The sequence below is a fragment of the Rhinolophus ferrumequinum genome (assembly GCF_004115265.2).
Source record: "Rhinolophus ferrumequinum isolate MPI-CBG mRhiFer1 chromosome 15 unlocalized genomic scaffold, mRhiFer1_v1.p scaffold_54_arrow_ctg1_1, whole genome shotgun sequence".
Lineage (NCBI taxonomy): Eukaryota > Metazoa > Chordata > Mammalia > Chiroptera > Rhinolophidae > Rhinolophus > Rhinolophus ferrumequinum.
Genome location: NW_022680357.1, coordinates 3275561 through 3300461, shown reverse-complemented (window position 1 = coordinate 3300461; position 24901 = coordinate 3275561). Strand labels below are relative to the sequence as shown.

General features: G+C 58.7%; 1 protein-coding gene across 1 annotated transcript; it reads left to right on the top strand.

Moving 5' to 3' along the window:
- CLCN7 (chloride voltage-gated channel 7) lies at window positions 1-24887 on the top strand. The gene is made up of 25 exons (XM_033101639.1): window positions 1-208; window positions 8315-8386; window positions 10687-10758; window positions 10872-10937; window positions 11344-11476; window positions 11759-11868; window positions 12670-12750; window positions 13492-13554; window positions 13649-13732; window positions 14555-14648; window positions 14878-14942; window positions 15384-15500; window positions 16223-16277; window positions 16758-16818; window positions 17401-17539; window positions 17916-18009; window positions 19158-19327; window positions 20536-20587; window positions 20855-20982; window positions 21465-21550; window positions 21910-22039; window positions 22706-22765; window positions 22860-23036; window positions 23411-23491; window positions 23675-24887. Exons 1-25 carry the CDS (start codon window positions 56-58, stop codon window positions 23759-23761), a joined length of 2430 nt encoding a protein of 809 aa, XP_032957530.1. The 5' UTR covers window positions 1-55; the 3' UTR covers window positions 23762-24887.
- Window positions 24888-24901: the final 14 nt, after the last annotated feature.

Below are 24901 nucleotides of genomic sequence, written 5' to 3'. Positions count from 1 at the left end.
CGAGAACAAACACCGGGCCGCCGCACTTCCCTGGCCCGTGGGTCAGCGGCGGGCCATGGCCAACGTCTCCAAGAAGGTGTCGTGGTCCGGCCGCGACCTGGACGACGACGAGGCGGCGCCGCTGCTGCGGAGGGCGGCGCGGCCTGGGGCGCCGGGCGGCGAGGACACGCCGCTGCTGAACGGGGCCGGGCCCGCGGCCGACCGCCGGGTGAGGAGCCGCGCGGGCACTCGGGCCTCGCGCCTCGCCTCCGGGACGGCCGCGACTTCCACCCGCGCCGGGCCCCGCGCGGGACGGGACGGCGGGGCGGGAAGACGCGGCCTCCCGGTGACCCACGTGGGGCCAGTCGGGGGGCGCGCCTCGGTCGGAATTCCCTGTCGCGGGACCCGGTCTCGCGGTGGCCGCGCGCGCGCACAGGGGGGAGCGTGGGCGTGGGCCGCTGGGAGTCGGGGTTCTGGGGCTCGGACGGGCCGAGGGCCTTTCGGCGGTGGCCCTGTGCGAGGCCCGGGCAGACGTGCGCTGCACGGGGCCCGGTCCCACCGGAGCCCCGGGGGCACTCGCTGCTTCATCCCCATTTTAAGGATCGGGAAGTGGAGCCCGTGCCGGGTCTCCCTTGGCAAAGGGCACAGCTGGTGTGGCAACCGAGGCCCTGAGTTCTGTGATCTCGGGCGGAGGTTTGGGCCAGGCGCCCCCCAGGGAACGAGGGGCAGGTGGGGTTCGCCCTCACCCGGGGGTGTTTTATGAGTGGGAAGGAGCTGATGAACGCGCTTGCTGTCCTGCCCTTTGACAGCAGGAGGCTCATTTATTTCCTGACGGTTTACTCCGAAAGGGCTTTCAAGGGAATAGGCAGGTGGAATTCTGCTCCGGTGACGCTTTCCTTCCCCCCCCCCCCCACAATTGTGATAAATAGACGAGCAACGAGTTTAACAATCCCCAGGAGGTTTTAACAGTTTCGGTGGCAGAGGTTTCTCTTGCAGGGAGAGTAGCTGTGGAACTCGCTCTGCCACCCTCCTCTGGAAGGAGCAGGACAGACTTCAGGGCCATCTCAGGAATGACAAGTATTTGCACTCCCGTTTCCTTTAGCGGTTCGTTGTAGCTGGAGCGGGCAGCCAGACACAGCAACAAGTCAGGGTGGTTGAAATGCACTTAGCATGTCAGCGGCGACGCCCTGTGTGCCTTTAAATGAATTTCTGTGTGGTGTGTTAGGTTGGAGTTAATGAGCTATTTTTATTGATTGGTCTTACTCTGTTTTGCGATTGTTCTTTACTTTCTCTCCTCTTTTTCTAGATCTGCCCTTTAAAGAATTGTGTAGTGTTTAAGGATTAGGAAGGACATCAGGTTGTTTCTCTAGAACCTGTAGTTAGGTTTCCGCAGTCCCTCGGAAATTCGTCAGACAGTGATGGTCAGAGTTTGCCTTTTGCCGGTGGGGCCCCGCTCAGCAGCTCCCTCTGAGTGAAATCCCCTGAAATGCTGTCTGTGTTGGGTCTGAAGTAGCTAATTTGGGGTGGGGGGGATGTCGATGCTTTGTTACTTTCGTGGAACATTTCCTCTTTTCCTCTTTTAAAAGAAAGTTATCCAAAGTCTGCTCAATAGCAGTATAAAACGGGCTTTAAGTATTGACAGGTAAAGAGATTGAAAACCTTGAGGTTGAATTTGGGTTTATAGCGGGACGGAGTGAATGAATGTGTGTGGTTTCCACTTCTCTTTGCAAATAGATACACAGGTTAGGATTTTTGGAAGGATCCTGCTGCTCTCTTCCCTTAAAAATCATTCCCTTAAAAAAAAAAACTTTGCACGTTATTTGTTTGTTTGCACTTAATAATAACTGATTAGCTGCTCTTACACAATTTTAAAAATAACTTATTGTGCACCTACTTTGTACCGGCTGCATGCAGTTTGCCTGGGACACAGAGATGCATGAAGCAGCTACCTCCTAGCTCTGGACTCACAGAGAAACAGGCCAGTGCTCTCTGAGGGGCCCCAAGGGCAGAAGAGGTCACATTTGGGTCCGGTCTTGAAGCATGCAAGATCCTCAGGCGGGCATGCAGATGGGAGAGGATAAGGGAGTGTGTGTTTGGGACCCTGCGAGTTTGAAAAGTACATTGGAGTGGGGAGTGAAGGCTGGAGAGAGAGGCCAGGTCAGGTCTGCAGGGGACAGCTTCTTTATCTCCAGGAGAGCCCTGCAGGAACCTGGAGATTCTCGTCTTAAAAGCTCCTTAGCCCGGCTTGTGCAGCCTGGTGCAAAGGGGAGACGAGAGGCATTTTAGCCATTTGTGCTCCAGGTACCTCATCTGCAGAGAAGGTAATAGACATGCGGCACTGAGATTCCTGGTACTTGTCACAGTCAGTCAACATTGGTGACTCTCAGTAGCATTAAAAACAGCAGCACAAAGGTGATTGTCTTTGGGTTGCCGTTCATGGCGAAACTCCACTGGCGGCTAACTCCTTGCTGCTGGCTTTCTTGGGGGACCCACTCTGGCCCAGTGGGCTGAGTTCACGGTGAAGCTCGGGCACCCTAGTGCTGCCGCAGAAGGCGACTTGTAAGCTGCTCTCCGTCTGGGGCCATTTGAACTAAAACGAAGACCCAGGCCAACAACCACCCTATGGAAATGTTCTGGTGAACTGGGCGTGAGAGCTTGTCTTCAACACCTTGTGGCCCTTTGGGGTTTGCTGCAGGACATCCAGAGTTGGACGGTGGTGGTGTCATGGCCACCTGGGCATGGGCACAGGCTGCCAAGCAACTAAAGTAGCTGCTCTGGGCAGAGTGACATTGAGTGGCTGCCCTGCCACGCTTCTAAGTGCCCAGGGAGGAGCAGGCACAGCCCTGGGCAGGGTGGACTGGGGACCAGCCTGAGCTCAGTCTCCCTCTCTGTCCAGGACCAAGCTGCTCAGGGCCACCTGGGAGTTGCTGTCCCCTTGTGTGGGATGTTGGTATGTTTTCCGGCGAGTTACTGCCAGCCTGCTGCTGCAACACAGGGAGGGTGAGATCAGCCAGAAAGTCATGGTCATGTGTGTGGGCAGTGGGAAGTGGAACGTTTTGAGGATTTGGGGAGGGAAATCTGAGCCAGAAGCAGATGGGTATGCACAGTGTTTATAAGTGCAGCATGTTTTGGGGGCACCTAGGCTTTGGGAAGCTCAGCCTGAGACTCCCAGTGGGTGTTTAGAATCATTCTGGGGCTCTCCTCTGGTAAGTGGGGTTACCCTGCGGGACCGTGCCCTACCGCGGTGACCCGGAGCCACAGATGCTATCTGAGCATGCCAGGGCGTGGGGAGGCAGCAGGGAAGCTGCGGGTCCGTCGTGTGTCATCCAGCCCCTCGAGCGCCGCTCCGCGTGAGCTTCCGTTCTTTCTCTAGGTGGCTCTCCAGGAAGTCCTGTGTCTCAGTGTCCTTGTCCTGTCCTCCTACCCCCCCCAGCCCCCCGTTGTAGAGTCCAGGCCGGCCACCCCGCTCCCCCCCAGAAGGCTCCGGGCCAGGGCCTGTGTGGGTGGGACAGAGCCATGCCCTCAGGAAGCTCACAACTGGGCAGGCAGGGGAGAGAGCTGAGGGACACGAGTGGGCCCGGGCCTAGCCAGAGGGTCCTGGGAGCCCCCCCCACCCGCTCCCTCAGAGGCCGCAGCGGGGCTGTTGGCACCCCTCTGCACATCTCGCTTCTTCTCTTCTCTTACGTCTCCGCCTCACTGCCTCCTCCTCCCGCTCGAGTGCGTCCCACAGTTTACCCTTCACAGTTTACCCTTCACTTGTTTGTGGGCAACTTGTGTTCTTTGACTGAGCCCCTGGCTGTGGCAGCCCTGTGTCCTCAGGGCTGAGCGTGGAGCTGCCGATGTCAGACGGCAGAGCAGCAGCGGGGGGCAGCGAACAACTTTTAAGTTGCTTTTAAAATCTGTTTTAATCGTGGTAAAAACATGTAGCAAAACTTACCATGTTAACCATTTTTAAGTGCCCGGTTCGTTCAGTGGGGGTAAGTACACTCGTGTTGTTTTGCGGCCATCCCCACCATCCCTGCCCAGAACTGGCTTCATCTTCCAAAACTGAAACTGTCCCCGTTAAACACTAACTCCGCCCCCAGGCGCTGGCAGCCACTGGTCTCCTTCCTGTCTCTGGGAACGTGACGATGCCAGGGGCCTCCTCTAAGTGCACTCACGGACTCTTTGTCTTCTTGTGACTGGCTGCTTTCTCCGGGTTCATCCCTGTGGTCGCATATTACAGAAATTCATTCCTTTTTAAGGCTGAATAATATTCCTCTGTATGTACACAGCACATCTGGTTTGTCCATTCGTTGTTGATGGTCAGTTGGGTTGTTTCTACATTTCAGCTGTTGTGAATAATGTTACTATGCGTATGCGTGTGCGAATAATCTCCTTGAGACCATGCTTTCAATTCTCTTAAGTAAATACCCAGAGTAGGAATTGCTGGGGCTTATGATAGTTCTAGTTTTAAATTTTTGAGGAACCTCCATGCTGTTTCCCACAGAGCCGGCCCTGCTTTACGTTCTCACCCACAGTGCACAGCGTTCCGCTTTCACCACATCCTCACCAACACTTGTTATTCTGGTTTTTGATGCTGGCCATTCTCATAGTTTGAGACAGTATCGTTGAAGGTTTTTAAAAAATTTTCATTGGGCAACGTGTGTTTCTCCAGGGCCCATCAGCTCCAAGTCATTGTCCTTCAATCTAGTGGTGGAGGGCGCAGCTCAGCTCCAAGTCCAGTGGCCGTTTTCAATCTTTAGTCGCAGGGGGCGCAGTCACCATCCCATGCAGGAATTGAACTGGCAACCTTGTTCAGAGCTCGCGCTCTAACCAACTGAGCTAACCAGCCGCCCCTGGTATCATTGTAGTTTTGATTTGCATTTCCCGATTGATCAGTAATGTTGAGCGTGTTTTCGTGTGCTTGGTAGGCATTTGTGTGTCTTTGGAGAAGTGTTTATTCAAGTCCTCCACCCATCTTTTAATCGGGTTGTTGTCATTGTTGCTGTTGAGTTGTGTAAGTTCGTTATATATCCTGGATGTTAACCCTTTATCAAATCTATGATTTGTAAATATTTTCTCCCATTCGGTAGGTTGCCTTTGCACGTTGTTAATTGTTTCCTTCGATGCACGAAGTTTTGCAGTTTGATGTAGTGCCATTTGCATATAAATTTTTTTTAAAGATTTCAAAAATGTTTATGGATTTATAAGAAGTTGAAAAGAGCACCGAGAGGGCCTGTGTACCTTCCCCCCCATTTCTTCCAGGGGTTCCATCTTACGCAACAGCAGTGCCGTGTGGAAACGTCGGCCCTGCGCCTGTGGTTCTCTGCTGTTACATCACGGGCGTAGATTCACGGGAGCGCCACTGCAGTCAAGACACAGAGCGTGTCCTTTACCACGAGGAGTCCCCTGTCCTCCTCTTACAGTTACACCCCTCCCGCACCGATTTGTCCTCATCCCCTCAGGCCTGACATTTCAAAAACGTCAGGTCGGTGGAACCGCGCTGTCCATACGTCTTTGGGGTCGGCCGCTTTCACGCAGCATCCCACCCTGGAAGGTTCCAACCAGACTGCGGTGCATCTCAGCAGTTTGAAAAACCACAAGTCTTCAATTGAACTTGTGTTTAAGAAAAGGGAAAGAAACAGACACAACACCCCATAAGTCACTGAACTTCAAGTAAGGGGCTTGTTTTCATCACACAAGATAGTTGCGAAAAGACGCTCAGGACGTTGGGAAAAGAGCTGCTGAGACCACGGAGGTGGGGACAGGGAGAGGCCCCGCCCACGGCAGCCGCAGGGCTCCGCCCCCTCCCGCTCCTGAGCCTTTGCCTCCAAGGGCCAGGATGTGCTCACCTGGTGTGCTTGCTGCCAGGTGCTGGGGACCTCTTGTCACCTACACGAGGGAGCCCTGCTCCTCCTCGCCCGAGGCCCCCAGTGCTGAATAGGTGTTCCGTCACTAAAAAGGATTTGTTCGGGGATAAAAAAGGGCTGCAACCCAGTGCGTGCAGACAGGCGAGCCACGTGCACACTCTGGCCTGTGTGCCGAGATGGAAGGGTATTTATACAAGGGAAAGGGAAGTTAGAACCAGAAGGTGTATCGTCAAGTTCTTCCTGTAGGGCTCTCCTGACTACCCAGAGAGCAAGAACTCCCAGAAGCCCCCACTCCTCCCATCAACCCTCCCGACCGGGTGTGTTTGCTGCCAGTTCCAGTTAGTCTTTATCACCAGAAACTGTTTGGATACCAAAGGAAATGCTTTGTGGGGTCGCCTTGGGGCCGTGGGAGTGACTGCCCGATGTCATTGAGCTGCTTTCGTGATCAGTGATGAGTAAGATAAAAGTGGCCAGACTCCCTTTTTCTGTGGGCTCCATCTGCTGGGTCAGACGGCAATATCGGTTTTCCCCTCTTCCTTTTATGACCCAACTCTCTCTCAGCGCTGCCTGAGTGTTGCTCAGATGGCGTTGTCCGTCTCGGTGTCCCATCTGCCTGGCTGGTCCACATATGTCCCCAAGGAAGTGTGTTCGTGTTGCTGTGGTGGGCTTGTGGCCCGTGCATGCTTCCGCATCATCCGTGTCCTGTCCGGGGGCTGCAGCCAGCGCCGGGCCACCTCCCGGTGAGAGTTCACTCTTAGCTGGGATCCCTTCCTGGGCCAGCACAGCGGCCAGCAGGCCGGCCCCTCCTGCCTGCAGCCTGGCACCGGGAGCCCCGCCTGCTTTTCTCATCAGATTCAGCAGTTTGGGGGCGTTGTCAGTTGTTTTTAGAAAACAACTGTGGGTCTCTCAGTAGTCATCTGTTGTACTGACGTATGTGCAGAAAAGTGCAGAGTTGTGCCAGTGAAGCACGATATTCACGTGAACACACACCTCACAGGTTGCCCCCCAGAATAGCTGTCCACTCCGGAGCCCTGGAACCTGTGCATGGGACCTCCCTCACATGGAAATAGGGTCTTTGCAGACGTCCTCAAGTTAAGACGAGGTCAGCCTGGCATTGGATGGGCCCTGATCCAGTGACAGGTGGCCTCAGAAGGAAAGGGAAACGTGCTCAGACAGACGCACGGGAGGAGGCCGTGACTCGAGAGCAGAGTGGTGCATCCACAAGCCACGGAATGCTGAGGCGTGCCAACACCCATCAGGGGCTGGAAGAGGCAGGAAGGGGCCTCCCTGTGCCCCTCGAGAGGGACGTCTTGCTTTTGGACTGCTGGCCTCCACACCTGGCAGAGAATGCGTTTCTCTTGTTTTAAGCCCCGCGCCCAGTCTGTTGTAGTTGGTTGCAGCAGCTCCAGGAGATTTAGACACCAACCCCCCCCACCCAAAAAGAGTCAGCCAATGTCCCTGGAGCTCCTCTGTGCCCTTCACTTTTCCTGTCCCCTGCCCCCCATAAGTAGCCACCTGTGGCGCACAGGCGGTTTTCACCTGCCTGTGCACTTTCTGTAGTGGAGTCACGGTGTGCCCCGGCTGGACGCCCCTCCACGGTCTGCGGCCCGTGGTGTGCAGCAGACACACCACGTGTCATGGCTGCGTGTTTTTGCACTGAGTTAGGGCTGCAGGGCGCCCAGCTGCAGTCGCAGTCACAGAGAAACAGTGAGTCACGTTCGAGCGCGAGCACATTCCCTACAGTATTTGGGACATACTTAATACTGAAACATGACTTCTTGTTTCTCTGAAATGCAAACGTAACTGGGGCCTGTGTTTGTTTCCTCGTCCAGGCCTCTGCCATGCCTGGACAGTGAGCGGAAGAGAAGTCAAGCGCCTGGTTGTCTGTCCTGTGTGCTTGACCTGCCCCCTGGGCCTGGGAGTGTGGCCCCACTTCAGAGCGGGAGGGTCCTGGGTCACTCCTGCCCCAAGAGAGGAGGCACCTCTGACCATGAGTCTGGGGAGCCGGCCTGGAGGCCTGTGACTGGTCCCCACCTGGCAGAACCACTCGGTCTCGTGATGGGGAATGCACAGAGAATGGGTTCGTTAGGGGACAGAACAGCTTCTGGAGGAGGGACCCCGAATCTCCTGGGATTTCTAGGTGGGGGTGAAGGGGTGAGGAGGGTGGGAGGGTGGCCAGGAGGATGGCAGGGTGGTCACCTTCAGCTCTGGGTTCTGGTTGCTGGCATCTTTCTCATCTCCACTCTGAAATGCCCTAGAGCAGGGAGGGTGGGGCTGCTGGGCTTCTCATCTGGAGGCTGGACTTTTGGGTGACAGGCTGTGGGCGGTGGGGGCGAGCCTGCGTCCAGCACTGGCCCTGCTGGTGTCCACCACGTGGCCTCCCCAGCCAGGGCCAGGCCAGGCCAGGCCGTATGGATGGCGTGGGGATGCCCCGCGCAGCTTGGCCCTGTGGCTAAGCGCCTTGTCATTTCTCTTGTTTCCAGTCGCCCCAGCCGGCATCTTTCCAGATCAGACAGATGAGCAACGTGGAGCTGGACGATGAGCTCCTGGACCCGGTAAGTAGGAGTCCTTCCCGTTCGTCCCCAAGACGGAGGAGGCCTGCTCTGCAGAGCTGCTGCCTAGCAGAGGGCGACCTGCAGGACGACGGACGTAGGGAGGGCCGTGCAGAGATCGGGGACAGTCGTGGGCCATACAGACTCCGAGACAGAATGTCACCCTTGAGCCAGCACCACTCTATCTTGACAAGTGTAGCTTTGTAGTCAGTTTTGAAATCAGGAAGTTTGAGTCCTCCAACTTTGTTCTTCTTTTCTAAGGTTGTTCTGGCTCTTTACGATCCCTTGCATTTCCGTGTGGATTTTAGGATCGGCTTGTCAGTTTCTTTAAAGATGCCAGCTGGAATTCAGACTGGAGTTGTACTGAATCTTATTATTAAGTCTTCTGATGAATACAGGATGTCTTTTCATTTATTTAGGTCTTCAGTTCCTTTCAACAGTGCTTTGTAGTTTTCAGCGTGCAAGTCTTACACTTTTGTTAAACGTATTTTGGGAATAAATTTTATTTTATATATTTTATTTTTGACCCTATTACAAGTAGAGCTTTTTAAATTTCATTTCCAATTGTTCATTGCCAGTGCATAGAAATACATTTGATTTTTTGTATATTGATCTCGTATCCTTCAATCTTACTGAGTTCATTATTAATTCTGACAGCTTTTAGTATATTGTGGGGGGATTTGTCCACGTAGAAGATCATGTCATCTTCAAATAGAGGGTTTCACTTCTTCCTTCGCAATCTGGATGCCTTTTATTTCATTTTCTTGCCTAATTGCCCTGGTAGAACGTCCGGGACAGGCTGAATGGCAGTGGCAAGTACAGGCTGCCTTGTCTTGTTCCTGTTCTTAGGGGAGAGGCTTAGTCTTTCCCCATTGAGTGTGGGTTCCTGATACGTGACTTTATCGGGTTGAGGAAGTTCCCTCTGTTCCTGGTTGTTGGGTGTGTATCACGCAGAGGGTTGAATTTTGTCAGATGTTTTTTCTCTGTCTGCTGAGATGATCGTGTGTATTTTGTCCTTTGTTCTATTGAACTGTCATTAAACTGTTTTTACTCACAACACTTCTGACACCAAATGTGTGGGGTTTTACCTCACACCAACTAATTCTACCGTGTTTCCCCAAAAATAAGACCGAGCCAGACAATCAGCTCTAATGCGTCTTTTGGAGCAAAAATTAATACAAGACCCAGTATTATATTATTGTATTATATTATATATTATATTATATTATACCCTGTCTTATATTACAGTAAAATAAATCTGGGTCTTATATTAATTTTTGCTCCAAAAGACGCATTAGAGCTGATTGTCCGGCTCGGTCTTATTTTCGGGGAAACAGCATACGTTTCTCCAGACACTACGTGGGTGTCCTGCAAGTCAGTTCATTCTGACAGTAGCAGCCCGGCGTCAGTGCCGACCCTCAGGCTGAGGGCTCCGTCCCACAAGACCACCCCCACTTCAGACCCCGGTGACAGGTCCAGGTTGTCACCTGCGCTTGTGACTGAGCAGCTATAAATCGGGGTTCCCACGCCCTCCTCCTCGGTTCCACAGTTGATCAGAAGGGCTCCCAGAACTCAGGGGAACACTCCACTTATGTTTACTGGTCTATCACAAAGGATACAGCCCGGGAGCAGCAGACAGAAGAGCCGCCCAGGGAAGGGCTGGGAAGGGCTTCCATGCCCTCTCGGGGGCGCCACCCCCAGCACCTCCACGTGTTCACTACCCAGAAGCTCTCTGCACCCCTTCATTTCGGGGTTTTAGAGGTTCCATTACCCAGGCTGAGTGAGTAAGTCACTGGTCGTTAGCCATCAGCTCAGTCTCCAGCCGCTCCCCACCCACAGAGGTTGGACCGAAAGTTCCAACCCTCCAGCCACACGTTGGTCTCTGGTGAGCAGCCTCCATCCTGCAGCCGAGGGCTCCCCGCCCCGCTCCGTCTCATTAGCTCACAGGAGACGCTCATCACTCCGAGATGCAGGGGTTTGGGAGCCAGGTGCCAGGAACTGGGACAAAGGCCGATAATATTTTCCCCATCGTACCAGAGACATGTTAGGGTAATTGAGTTTTGGATGGGAAACCACGCTGGCATTCCTGGTGTGGTGCTGCAGGATCCAGCCCTGGCGTCTTGTTGAGAACTTTGTGTCTGTGATCACCAGGGGTGTGGGTCTGTAGTGACTTTCCTTTTCTTGTGGCTTCTTGTCTGGCTTTGGGTCGGGAGTAGCGGCCTCACGAGACGAGTGGACACGTGTTCCACCCTCTCCTCAGCGTGCTGAGTTGTCAGCCTGGGACTCCGTCTCTTCCTTTGCAGGACACGGACCCCCCGCCCCCTTTCCCCAAGGAGATCCCGCACAACGAGAAGCTCCTGTCCCTCAAGTACGAGGTGGGCCTCCTCCCTGCGTGCCCCTGCCCCCTGCGGCCCCCCCCACCTGCTGCCCGCCCTGAGCCTGGGACATGGCTTGGTCGTCATGTTGTCTGTGCCCCCCCGGCCTGCAGAGCCTGGACTACGACAACAGCGAGAACCAGCTGTTCCTGGAGGAGGAGCGGCGCATCAACCACACGGTGAGTCTGCGGCGAGGCAGCCGGGAACCCTGCCTCCCTGGTGGCCTGCGGGCTGGGCCGGTGCCACGTGCCCCTCCTGTCCACGGTCCTCATGCCTCAGGTTCTGGTTTGTGTCCTGGAGCCAGAGACAGCCGGTGCCTGATACAGGAAAGAGTTGTGTGTCACATCCCAGATACAACCGAGAAGGCGGTTCTTAGCGATGGCAGCGGCAGTGGCCAGAATGTCAGCCCCTGATTGGTTGGGAAGGTCCACATGCATCCCGCCCTGACGCGCCATCGTCTCTGAGGCCTGGACCACAGGCTGTCACACACTTGGGGATGCAGAGTGCAGCAGGCTGGGCCCGGTGGCAGCCTGTGGCATTGGGGGCCAGCGGCCTGGGACCGACGTGTCGCCCCTGCACCCGCAGGCCTTCCGCACAGTGGAGATCAAGCGCTGGGTCATCTGCGCCATGATTGGCATCCTCACGGGGCTCGTGGCCTGCTTCATCGACATCATGGTGGAGAACCTGGCGGGCCTGAAATACAAGGTCATCAAGGACAGTATCCTTGTCGGAAGGGGCCCCGCGCAGACAGGTGGCGCTCAGAGCAGAGGGGGGTTCCCACGACAAGTAGCTGTGCAGCCCCGAGTGGGCCCAGGTGTTTGCCCTCCAGCTGGGGGCGGGGGGCCTGGGCAGGTGGCGTCCCTGTCGCTACTGGGTTGTGGAATGTCCCTGAGATGCGCGGTTAGGGTCTGTGCGACCCCCTCCATGTGCTTGGGGACGTGTTTGTACCAGGGGTGTGGTGGGCTCGGAGTGGAGCCAACACTGTCCTTAATGAGCCCAGACATCGACAAGTTCACAGAGAAGGGGGGGCTGTCCTTCTCGCTGCTGCTGTGGGCCGTGCTGAACTCCGCGTTTGTGCTGGTCGGCTCCATGATCGTCGCCTTCATAGAGGTGAGGCCACAGGGGAGCCCGGGTGCTGGGAGCCGCTCCGGCTCACACACACCGTAGCTTCTGCCAGTGGCGTGGGCGCGGTCACACTGGTGCGGGTGTGAACCGGTTCAGTCAGAGCAGGAAGTGCATCTGGTTTCACCCCCAACCCTGGCGGTGTTGCCCCTCACCCACCCACCGGGCCCGAGCCTGCCCCCCCACCCACACAGCGAGGACTGTGGGGGGCAGTGTGCAGCCCATTTCTAGGGGGGGCCCAGGGCATGCGGAGCCTCAGGAGCGAGGCTGACCCAACCCAGGGGTCCAGGTGGAGGGGACCGCCCACCTGAGGGGATCAGACCCTCCTAGGGTATCCCTTTGTTCCGGTACTTCTCCCAGAAGCCCTTCCTAGGGCCTGCCTCTTTGCTCTTCCCTTGTCATGGGTGTTGGAGGAAGAGGGGACAGCATCCAGAAGCTCCATCTGGGGTGCAATGCGGTGCCCCCCAGAGGGTGTAAGGAGCTCTGGCCCCTCTCAGCTGGTGTGTGATAGGTGCCTACCCCCCTGTCCCTCCCCCCTGGGGGGGTCACTGAGCCTCCTTCAGTCTCCACTCCCCACCCCCTCCCACATCTCAGCGTTTGCGCCCCGTGGTTGCTCTGCGTTTGGGGTGGGGGGAGTAGGCAGCCCCTTCCCCGGGCGGCTGTCCCATCTCTTTCCATGTGGTCGTCCCGCTCCCAGCCCCCCATCCTGGGCACCACGAGGCCAAGTCTCCCTGGGCCTGCCGGCTGCGTGGATTCACTCAGCCAGTGTTTACCTCCCTCTCCGTCCAGCCCGTCGCTGCTGGCAGCGGGATCCCCCAGATCAAGTGCTTCCTCAACGGGGTGAAGATCCCCCATGTGGTCCGGCTCAAGGTGAGGAGGTGACCCCTTGGCTGGGAGCACGGTGCTCAGCGTGGGGATTCTTGGCTGGGTGGGAAGCCGTTTGTCCACGTGCACCTCCAAACTCCACCCAGGCCCATTTCGTGTGCCACTGACAAGCATGCGTGTGGATATACTGGCAGGTTTTAGGTAAACTTTCTTTGGAAAGCAATAAAAATTTTCTGTGCACATTTTAAATCACACACAAGTGCTTAAATGGTGCGTGTGTTGTGATGTGGGTTGGTGCGTGTGTTCCACTGTGTGGAACATGTTTGTGAGTTCCGTCCCCTGGTTAACATTCCAGAATGAGAGTCCCTGTGTTGGAGTAGACTTGCTGGGAGCGTTTTCCGTTTGTCAGAATTTTTCTTCATACTCATGATGCTTAGTATTCTCGATGATACACTGATGCCAAGTCACGCATCCTCCCTGGGCCGTTTCCAGTGTTCTGCTCAGGGTGCCGCAGCCTGGGGCCTGCTGCGGCTTCTCTCCTGCCCCTGTCTGGGGAGCAGGTGCTCCTGGGGGCCTTGAGTCCTGCCGGCCAGGAGCGGGGCAGGTGGTGGACACACTGGGGAGCAGAGAGGCCTCCAGGGGAAGGCGCTGCTGGCCCCTCTGCGTGTACACCTCTGTCATGCACGCGCGCTGGGGGGCTTTCGTTGTCAGTACCTCTGCGTGTGCAGGTTCTCGGACTGCCCGTGGCCCTGTCATAGACCTGACGTGTTTTCCTTTGCGGTCCAGACCCTGGTGATCAAAGTGTCCGGTGTGATCCTGTCGGTGGTGGGAGGACTGGCCGTGGGAAAGGTAACGGAGCCCGAGAGGCGCTGCCTTGGCCGGAGCTCCTCTGCCCTCTGCGTTCTCGCCGAGCCCGCCTGACGCCCTGTCCTGTGCTTTCCAGGAGGGACCGATGATTCACTCGGGCTCCGTGATCGCCGCTGGGATTTCCCAGGGGAGGTCAACGTCGCTGAAGCGCGATTTCAAGGTGAGTCCATCCCTGGTGCACATACCGACGGCGAAGGGGACCAGAAATGTCCCTTGGAAAGCAGGGTCCGTCCTGCGCCGCTCAGGTGTGCTGTGCCGGGACCGCCCTTGACATTGAAGCTGAAGGTCGGAGCAGTGCCCTGTCTGGGGTCTGTCCCGGGACCTGACGGAGGAGTCTGCTCGGCCTGGTTCTGGGTGTGGCATGTGGATCTGCGTTTCTTCTGCGTAAATGGCCTGTCACTCCAAACAGCTTCTCAGAGGGCTGTGACCTAGGAAGAGGTCAGGAACGACATGTGCACAGATTAGAGACGCTTGCTTTTTAAGATCCACTTCAGAACAATTTTGTCATGTTTCCCCAAAAAGCCACCAGCGTTTGGATGGGTATTGCACTCAGTTTATATGTGAATTTAGAGACGGTTAACATTTTTACAGAATAGAGTCTTTTTAAGTCAAGAACACACTTAAGTTTTTCATTCATTCAGTTTCCGTTAGGTCTTTCCGTTAGGTGGACTTTTGAGTTTTTCAGTGTATCTCTTGCACAGCCCGTCAAGTTGAATTCTTGTTGTGATGGAATCTTTTATTTTCTCGTGGTTGTTGGTATGCAAGGACGCGCGCACTCTTCTGTTGCCCCTTCATTTCTGCAGTCTTGATGAATCCAGTAGTTGATGAATTGATTGTCTAGAGACCCCTTTCTCTGCCCACCTCCCCTTGCCCCTGCCTTTGGTCCCTGTCTCGGTGGCCTCTAGCCAGCCTCCCTTCCTGAGAAGTGCCGTTGGAGGAACTGGCGAAGACCGTCTCCCTGTCTGTCCTGTTCCCATTGCAGATGTTTGAGTACTTCCGCAGAGATACAGAGAAGCGGGACTTTGTCTCAGCAGGAGCTGCAGCCGGAGTGTCTGCTGCGTTCGGGGCCCCCGTGGGTGAGGAGGGGCCCTGCCTGATCTGACACTGACAAGTAATTGCCCGTGTTGGGGACGCCAGGCCGTCCCTGCCATGTGCAGGGATCGTCTTGGTGTTTGCAGACTTGAGTGCCGGGCGGGGGTGAGGGTGACATGGGCTTGGTGCCCTGGCTCTGGGGCGCGAGGGGCTCTGGGCGTGCGTTCCCTGTGCCTGGGAGGGAACTTCAGGGCGGGGCCACTGCCATTCTAGGTGGCGTCCTGTTCAGCTTGGAGGAAGGTGCCTCCTTCTGGAACCAGTTCCTGACATGGAGAATTGTAAGTCCCCGTGGATGGCACCTCTCCCCGGGTCAGGCAGCCCCCAGGGCTGGTCTCCGTGGCCGCGTGGTCGGGAGGACACTACGCTCTGGGCCCACGTTTTACTGTCCTCACCTGAGGTTCCTGTGGAGTCATTATGGTCAGCTCTGCCCCTCACTTGACCCTGAGTCATTGCCTCCTCTTGCTGCCTGCCCTTCCCCCATCAGGTGTGGCCATTGTCTCCACCCTGGTTCTCCTCCACCTCCTCATTGGGAACCCCTGGACCCTGCTCACCTACTTCCATCAGCTCCGTCCTAGAGAGGCCTGGCCAGCAAGGCTCCAGCCTCCCTCCCTTTAGCCTTTGGAGGGGCTCCAGGTGCCCCCTGAGTGATAGGATGCGAGTCACCCCCTCCTCCTGGGTGGGCATTGTCGTTCTGATGGCGCTGGTTTTTGTGCCTGCAGTTCTTTGCTTCCATGATTTCCACCTTCACCCTGAACTTTGTCCTAAGCATTTACCATGGAAACATCTGGGACCTGTCCAGCCCGGGCCTCATCAATTTTGGAAGATTTGACACAGAGGTAACATACGGCGCTCTCCCCCTTGCTGGTTCTGGTGTGGTTTCCTCAAAGCTCAGCCTGAGAACTTGGACTTTTGGAAAACCCCATCTCTTCCCTGTGAGATTGATCTCGTTTATAATGCCCTAGGGAGAGGTTAGGATGCCCCGTCACCCAGGGGGGCGCCTTCAGGGTTCTCAGGCTGTTGGACAACAACACTGAGACCTGTGGGACCGGGGCCGCTAGTGCAGCAGCTTAGAGGGCAGGTAGGTGCCGGCCGCCATGGGTAGGAAGGCCTGGCCCACGTGCCACCATCGCCGGACACTGCACAGGGAATGCGCCCCCAGCACGTCCACTCATTGGGATACACTGGAGCCCGTGGGTCATCCCGGTCACTGCATGTGTTCCTGGGGCTCTCCCTCGCACCCACCCTCTTGTCTCCCCCTTTGGCAAAAGCTCCAGCCCTGCCCCTTCTCAGGTAGGCGGACGCCGGGTAAGAAGCAGGCGAAAGCCTTAGAAAGATAAGGTCTGGCAGGGTCTCCGAGCACCTCCCAGACCAGACCATCGCACGGTCTGCCCAAAACATGGGCTCAGCATGTCTCCTGTGGGACCTCTGCAGCCCTGCGTGAAAGTGACAGAAGGTTCCCGAGTGTGTGCAGATTGTATGTGACGTCCAGCCCTCGAGCCTGAGAGGCAGAGAGCCGGTGACACGTCCTCACAGACATTCGCTCTCCCTCTTTGCGCAGACGATGGTGTACACTATCCACGAGATCCCCATCTTCATCGCCATGGGCGTGGTGGGTAAGGGCCAGCCCACGCAGGACATCGCCCCCCGCCCGAGGCGCTGGCTGGCACCTCCCAGTGGGAACAAAGCGTGTTGTGGTGTCGGGGCCTGCGGGACTCCAGGCCGGGCCTGGCTTTGAAACGGCTGGAGGGGCTGCAGCCCCCATCGCCCGCCTGCTGCCCCGGGGCAGCAATCCTCTGGGGAGGGAGCCCACACCTCAGGGAGCCCCGAGCTCTCTGCTTCTCCACTGGGAAACCCCTCTAAGCAGCCTGGGCCCCGGACTGCAGCCCCTGCTCTGTGAAAACCTTTTCCCTGAAAGAAAGGTGAAGCGTTTCAGAAATACGCCTGACCCTCCATCAGGGTGTAGAGATGGAGAGCAGGGGTTTTCACAGACTGACTTCTTCTGCCCCCTCCTGTACCCTCCTGTTCCCTCTGCTGCCTGGGCAGCCGCCACCATTTTTCCGTGCCCCTTACACGCGACTCCTTTCTGGTCACAGGTGGTGTTCTTGGGGCTGTGTTCAATGCCTTGAATTACTGGCTGACGATGTTTCGAATCAGGTGAGAAACCTCTGTTTTGTGGACCAAGTTGACAGGTGTGGCCCTGGAGCCTTTGGAAATGGACTCATTGCAGGCTGTGCACCCCCAGGGCACGCAGAATGCCATGTGCCGGTGTGCGTTCCTCTGCGATGGTTTGTACGTGAGGGAGACAGAGCAGCATGGGACCAGGGGACAGATGGGGTCAGGCTCGGGGAGACCTGGCACGCAGCCCTCTGGGCAGAGGAGGCACCGCCTGTGCACCCAGCAGCCCTGGGGTCAGGGCCTTCCCAGCCTCAGCCTGGTCTGTCGGGTGCCATCTTGACCCTGGGCACAGTTGGCTGGCACAGGTCTCTGCTGTTAGGAGAGCCATTATCGAGCTTTTGGAGGGCAGGTCCTGGGCACTCCTCCCTGTCCCCTTGCAGTTGGGGAGTGTCCAGGAGGTCACCTGAGGACGTGCGGGAGTCTGGGCAGATGGATGATTAAACGTGCTGTGTCGCCCTGCTAATCAGTGTCTTGTCGTCGGCTCTCTCTAAGTCACAGGCTCAGGTTGCCATGGCAACTATCCGTGTCCCTCAGCCCGATCCATCCCAGTGTTTGTTCTAGGTACATCCACCGGCCCTGCCACCAGGTGATCGAGGCCATGCTGGTGGCTGCCGTCACAGCCACTGTCGCCTTCGTGCTGATCTACTCCTCTCGGGACTGCCAACCCCTGCAGGGCAACTCCGTGTCCTACCCCCTCCAGGTAGGAGGCGGGGAGCAGGGCGGGCCCTCTGAGGAGCCCTTGCTCCCCCTCCCGGCAGAGGGGCTGCTGACAGAGCAGAGCTCCAGGCTGAGTGGGCTGGTGCATCTTCAGAGGGGGTGAGGCGGCCTGCCAGGCGCCCAGAGAGCTGGTGTTTGGGCCGGCTGGAGTGTTGCCCCAGCCGTCCTCCCAGAGCGATGGCCTGACAGAGGATTGCAGAAGTGGGGCTGCGGGTATGGACCTGAGAGGCACAGCCTGCCCCCCCGCCCCGCTCCAAGGCAGCAGCCCGCCCCCGTCCTGCCTTGTGGTTGGCGCCTGGCTGCTGTCCAGGCCAGGACTGCCCCGTCCCACTGGCCTCTCCTTTCTCCCAACCTTGCAGCTCTTCTGTGCAGATGGCGAGTACAACTCAATGGCGGCGGCCTTCTTCAACACCCCAGAGAAGAGCGTGGTTGGCCTTTTCCACGACCCCCCAGGTGCGTGGCTGGGCCCTGTCCCCTCTGGCCTGGCCTACGTCATCCACAGACACTGGGCCCAGGCCTGGGTGACACCTTCGAGCCAAGTGTGCCCTGAAGGCAGAGGTCACTGCCCTTGCTGTGGGCAGTGGGCACACTGGAGCGCAGGGCAGTCAGCTGGCTTGACTGCCCGAAAGGGGCTGGTCAGGCTCCCTCTGTGTTCCCTTCCCTTCCGGGAGAGCGGCCACAGAGCGTCCGCCTCATTCAGAGGCTCTTATCTCCAGGGTGGGAGCTACTTGCTTGGGTCACTCTCCTGCAGAAAACCCAGTCTGGTGACTCACACACCAGCACTGTCTCCTCACCTAGCCACACCCGTTTTCAGTAAAAAAACAGGTTCCAAACACAGTCCAGTGCTTTTCAGTGCACGCCTGCCACCTCGCCACGCTTGGCGTTCCCCGGGCCTCCGCCTCGCCTTCACTGCAGCACGTGGCCCGCGCACGTGCGGCCAGCTGCCCCGTGGCGTCATCTCGCCTCTCCCTGTCTCGGGATCCTCAAGTTGTCCCTAACTATTTCCTGTCACAAAGCCACCGGACCTTCCTGGTCTTGTGCCTCTGTGCATCTGACAGTCCACAAAATTTAACAGAAAGGCTTTTAAACGTGTGTGAGGCTGAGCCCTTCGTAAAAGGCATCGAGCTGAGCCGTTAGCTGTGATCAGGCCTCCTGACATGCTGGTTCGGGGCTGGATTGGTGTCTTCCTGTGTCTGGAAGTCATCTGGTGTGGGACGTGGCTGGTGGCCTCCCTCCCCGGACCCCCAGTGGTCTGCGCCTGAGACCTCAGCGGGCACCTTCCCTCAGCCTCAGCTGACCGTCCTGCTGGCACCACTGGGGCCCTTTCCCTGGCTCCTTCTGCCCCCGGCCTGGGTGGCTGTCCTCCCGCCTCTGGGGTCTCAGCCTCCAAGAGCCTGAGCTCTGGCCTCTGAGATGGGGAGACTTCTGGGAGCCCCCTGGGGTATCGGGGGTCAGGATGTGCTTGGTGCCTGGCTGCTGTCCAGGCCAGGACTGCCCCATCCCACTGTCCTCCTCCAGAGGTGGTGACTGGGCAGCTGGGTGGGCAGCCCTGCTCGGGCGCGAGCCTGCCTGGCAGCCCCTGGCCAACCCCTGTCCCCTAGGCTCCTACAACCCCATGACCCTCGGCCTCTTCACCCTTGTCTACTTCTTCCTGGCCTGCTGGACCTACGGGCTGACAGTGTCCGCCGGCGTCTTCATCCCGTCCCTGCTCATCGGGGCTGCCTGGGGCCGGCTCTTTGGCATCTCGCTGTCCTACCTCACAGGGGCCGCGGTGAGTGGCGGTCTGCACGCACCGAGCATGGGCGGCCCGAGCTGCACTGGAGGGACGCCGGGCGGGGCCGCCGTGGCTGAGAGCAGCGGGCATCAGATCCTCGAGCCGTTTTTCTTGGCCTTAGTTTTCTGGCTGCAGCCGTTTGATAGGAACACGCCCGTGGTATACCTGTCTGTGCATGTGGTCCACAGACACGGTGTCAGGGAGAGATGCTCGCTGGTTATCAGTGAGACAGGGACGTGGAAGGGGGCGGGCACTCGGGCTGTGGGTGGCGGCAGCGACGGAGCTGCATGTAGGTAAGGCCTTGCCCTCCCTCTGCCTCTTTGGCAGCTTGGGTTTTATTCTGCGTCTCTTCCGCCTTTTTGTGTTAGTCCTTCAAATAAGATTAAAAACGCAAACCTGTAAGCGGGGCAGGCGAGTCTCCCCGCGCTGTCTCACCACCCCTGTCCCCTCGCTGGCCTGGGGGCAGGCGTTTCTCAGGTCTCAGGTTTCCTTCCAGACGCGGTGTTTCATGTTTTCTTAACCGCAATATGGTTCACACACCATAAATCAGTGGTTCTCTGGTGTTTTCAGAGTGTGTGACCATCACCACTGCGTAGGTTCAGGACATTGTCATCACCCCGAAAAGATACCGGTCCCCATCAGCACTCACTGCCTTGTGCCTCCCTGCCCCTGGCAGCCACGGTCTGCATTCGTCTCCATGGGCGAGCCTGTTGTGCACGTTTCATGTCAGTGAAGGCACACACCATGTGGCCGTCTGTGTCGAGCTTCTCTCACTGAGCGTGCAGTTTTCACGGTTCATCCGTGATGTAGCGTGTTGGATTTTCGCTCCTTTCTGTGCTCCCTCGGGTGGTGCAGCATTTCTCCACACACGACGGTCACTGCACGTGCGGTGCGGGCCTCTCCCTACATGCACCCTAGCGCTCCCCTGCTCTATGCAGAGGGTGTCCTGCTGTCTCCTGCTGCAGAGTTCTCCAGCGTATGCAGATGGCAATGGTTCATTCAGGTATCCCTGAGCGGGCCCCTCTGTGGATACTTCCAGACTTGTTATCCCTCAGGAGGCACAGACCATTTTGCATGTGTGTGCATAAAGAAACTCTCACGGATGTGGAATTGCTGGGCCCGTGTGGCCTCTGGTGGTGTCCGTGCGTCTTGGTGGGTTTGGGTAGGGGGTTGCCACCCCCGACACCTGTGTGTCATCCCCACAGATCTGGGCGGACCCCGGCAAGTACGCCCTGATGGGAGCAGCTGCTCAGCTGGGTGAGTCCTGTGTGCCCGCGTGGGCACGCGTGGGGCAGGTGCCTCGTGGGATCTTGAAGGCTAGGTGTTCGTTTTAGTGTCAGCGACCATGCCCTACGGGGTGTAGCTGGACAGTGTCACTATCCCCAGTGCAGCATGGAGAGAGGGACACCTGGCATGAACGAACGGGGCCTGGGCCCTTCACAGAACAGAGGCGGGCAATGGGAGGGGCGGGCAAAACGGCCTGCAGAGGCTCAAGACCACACCCACCTTGCCCTCCCGGGGTAGGTGGGATCGTGAGGATGACACTGAGCCTGACGGTCATCATGATGGAGGCCACCAGCAACGTGACCTACGGCTTCCCCATCATGCTGGTGCTCATGACCGCCAAGATCGTGGGGGACGTCTTCATCGAGGTGGGGCCTGCCCGCCTCCCCCCCTTCTGGGACCCGCCGCATGACCTGGTCTTGGAGCCTGAGACTGGGGCTTGGGGGTCTAGAGCACCGTGGATGGAAGGGGCCCCTGCGAAGTCATCCCCAGCTTCTCCCTCAGTGGCGGGGACAGTGCACCCGAGACCCATTCCTCAGTGGCAGGGACAGCACGCCCGGGACCCCTCCCTCTGGTGGGGACAGTGCACCCGGGACCCCTCCCTCAGTGGCGGGGACAGTGTACCCAGGATCCCTCCCTCTGAAGGGGACAGTGCTCCCAGGACCCCACCCTCAGTGGCGGGGACAGTGTACCTGGGACCCCTCCCTTGGTGGCGGGGACAGTGCTCTCCTTGGACCCCTCCCTCGGTGGCGGGGACAGTGCTCTCCTTGGACCCCTCCCTCGGTGGCCCGTCAGCGCTCCGGGACCCCACCCCGCGGCAGCTCCGAGCGTGACGCCCGCCCCCCCTCAGGGCCTGTACGACATGCACATCCAGCTGCAGAGCGTGCCCTTCCTGCACTGGGAAGCCCCGGTCACCTCGCACTCGCTCACCGCCAGGTAGCGCCCTCCTCCCGGTTGCGGTCTAGGCCGAAGGCCTGCAGCCTGGGGCTTCCTCCCCAGACTCAGGTTGGGATGGGTGGCGAGTGGTGCCCACACTCTGGCAGGGTGGTATGGGCAGCCAGGAGCAGGAGGAAGGCCGCATGCCCGTGTGTGAACCCCTGGGGGTCGCTGCTGGGGCTGCAGGCGCCGCCCCGGGCTGGTGGGTTCTCCCAGGGCAGTGCCTGGGCACTTCGGCTCTGCTGTGAAGACTGTTGAGGAATCCCTCCATGGCCACATGGTCTGTCACCTTGCGATTGGTCACCGTGTGGCCGGTCGCCATGTGGCCAGCAGTGGACGAGGTGTGCGTTCTTCCACAGGGAGGTGATGAGCACGCCGGTCACCTGCCTGCGGAGGAGGGAGAAAGTGGGCGTCATCGTGGACATACTCAGCAACACGGCGTCCAGTCACAACGGGTTCCCTGTGGTGGCGCCCGCCGACGGCGCCCAGGTACCCGGCGCCAGGCGGGCGGGCGGGCCGGCCGCCGCCTCCCCGGACCTCACAGGGAAGCCGGCGTCGGCGTGTTGGGGAGGTGTGGTGTGTCGGGATGCAGAGAGCCCGCGTCTGGGTTTATGGTGGGCATTGTGCTCACCGTGAAAGGAGCCAAGTCACACAGCTGTGTGAGCGCTCTGCCCACAGCTATGTGACGCAGCCATGTAGCTCGTGCTCGTGTCCCAAACTGCACTGTCAGCTGTGCAGCCGTGGCTGTGACTCCTCAGGAACCGCTGAGGGAATGTGCGGCCCGCCCAGTACCACGCGCCCAAAGGTTTGGGGTGAATTTTGTCAGGACCAGGCCTGCATTTCGCCCCGGCACATACTACAACCCAGACACCTTGTTCCTTGCTCTGCAGTGGGGGTGTTGGCGATTAACAAGCTTGTGCAGGTGAAAAGCCTGTGGCAAGGCCGGCACCCTTAGGTGGCCACACATCAATGGGGAGCCTGATGGGAACCTGGCTGGAGCAGAGGGCCCTGAGCGCATGTGCTGGAGCTGCTGCTCAGACGCCACCTGCCCGCCTGCCCCTCTGAGCTTTCGGCAGGGCCTGTGACCAAGCAGGCAGGTCGCGAGGTCTTGCGCTCTGCCTGTAGACACGGCCACCTGTTGTCCCTTTCCCGCAGCCGGCTCGGCTCCAGGGCCTGATCCTGCGCTCCCAGCTGATTGTCCTCCTGAAGCACAAGGTAGGCCCCTCGGCTGCAGGTGCCTCCGGGAGGTGGGACAGGCCCCGCCTGGTGCCAGGGCTCTAACACCCTACCTGCTGCCCGCTGCCCACAGGTGTTTGTGGAGCGGTCCAACAGGGGCCTGGTCCAGCGGCGCCTGCGGCTGAAGGACTTCCGGGACGCCTACCCGCGCTTCCCCCCCATCCAGTCCATCCACGTGTCCCAGGACGAGCGAGAGTGCACCATGGACCTCTCCGAGTTCATGAACCCCTCCCCCTACACGGTGCCCCAGGTGCCTGCCGGGGGCTATGGGTTGGGCAGCTGTTTGATGCCCACTTGCAGGGTCTCGAGGTGGCCTTCGGTGGCTGCCAGGGCGGGGCTAAGGTGGGGTCAGTGGAAGAGCGGGCAGAGCTCCAGCCTCAGAGCCGGAACATGGATTGGGGACTAGGGGGTAGAAGTGGTGGCGGTGGAGCTGGATGCCAGTAGCACAACTGAGGCAGGATTGGCTGGCATGATGGGGAAGGGGTGGTCTAGGACGCATCTCGATGTCCTGGTAGCAGCGGGTATGATGGGAGATGGCCGACCGAGCCTGGTGGGTCCTGCCTCTGCTCTCGGGTGGGGCCAGTGTGGGCCAGCGGGCGAGCTGAGGCTGTGCCCGTGTTGCAGGAGGCGTCTCTCCCGAGGGTGTTCAAGCTGTTCCGGGCCCTGGGCCTCCGGCACCTGGTGGTCGTGGACAACCACAATCAGGTGAGTGGCCCCCTGCCCACCTGGCTGCCAGGGTCACAGGTGCACACCTGCTCTTCGCTCCTGCAGGGGCTCTGAGGCCTGGGCCCACCTCCAGGTCTCCCCCAAACTCTGCCGCTCCCCCACACGCTTCCACAGTACTGGCAGGGGCTGCTGGACTCCCATGACCTGGCTTTGTTCTCACAGGTGGTCGGGCTGGTGACCAGGAAGGACCTGGCCAGATACCGGCTGGGGAAGGGGGGCCTGGAGGAGCTCTCACTGGCCCAGACGTGACGCCCCAGCCCTGGCACCTACCCAGGGTCCCCACCTCGCTCCTCGGGCAGCAGCAGATCCGGTGTCGTCCAGACTTTCAGGACGGCCCACCTGGCGTGCGAGCATGGTCATCACGTGGGCACCTTGAAGACGTCACACTTCCTCTGGCCTTCGCCCCTTGGATGTCACTCTCCATCCTCCTGTTTCTTCACCTTCAGGGATCAGACATTTATGCAAGTGCTCGCTTCCTGAGAGCCAGCAAGAGGGTGCATGTCTGTGTGTCTCAGTGTGTGTCTGTATGTCTGTGTTGACGTGTGTGTGCAAACGCGAGCAAGCTGGGCCCCGTGGGTCCGAGTGTCGCAGGCCCGCAGGGCGGGGCCCCCTCGCTGCCGTTCTGCTCCTCGTTACCTGGTGCCAGCCCACAAGGACCACGCGCCTGTGAACTGCCAGCTGGAGGCCTGGGCAGCCGCCTTTGGCCATGTCCTCGGCTCCGTCTGCAGCCGTGAAGTGATGGCCTGTGCGACAGGGACGCACAGAGACGAGGGCTCCGGGCAGCGGAACAGCCCTGGACAGCAGACTAGGCACTGCCCATTCTCCCAGACTCACCACGTGCACCCCCGGCGTCCCTCCCCCACTTGGGGTGTCATGGGCTCTGTGCTGGAATCTTGGCCAGAGGACAGCTGAGAGCCACGTGTGGGCCTGAACCCCCGAGTCCTGCCAGGCTTCTGTCACCCCAAGCCCCCCGAGGCTGGAATCCAGACAAACAGCTGTGGCCACCGTGTGGACAGCAGCTGGGACGGCGGGTCTTCTTGGCACGGGCGTGGGGGGCACTGGCCTCTGAGCATCCCCTGCCCATGATGATGTTCCAGCCCTAGGGGCAGACGGGCTCTGGAATGATACGGGGGGGCTGCGCAGGGCCAGTGCCCTCCCGGGCCAGGTGGGGCTGGCGAGTCCCCAGGCCACCCATGTCTGACAAGGCAATCCAGATCCTCGGTGGTGAGCTGGTGGGTGCTGCGCCTCAGCTACGGCCGCATTCCAGGGGGTGGGGCCTCGAACAGCAGGTCTCGTCCTGATGGGGAGTCCTGGGAGGGGCGCGGGGAGCTGAATGTGGGGGGTCTGAATGGAGAAATAAAGGAATTGCACTGAGGGCCAGTACCAGCT

Bases quoted from the DNA above. Each gene is read 5' to 3' on its own strand.
- CLCN7 (XM_033101639.1), top strand. From the start codon at position 56: ATGGCCAACGTCTCCAAGAAGGTGTCGTGGTCCGGCCGCGACCTGGAC. The intron at 13,733-14,554 runs GTGAGTCCATCC...TTCCCATTGCAG, and splicing joins CGCTGAAGCGCGATTTCAAG to ATGTTTGAGTACTTCCGCAG. The intron at 14,943-15,383 runs GTAAGTCCCCGT...TTGTGCCTGCAG, and splicing joins AGTTCCTGACATGGAGAATT to TTCTTTGCTTCCATGATTTC.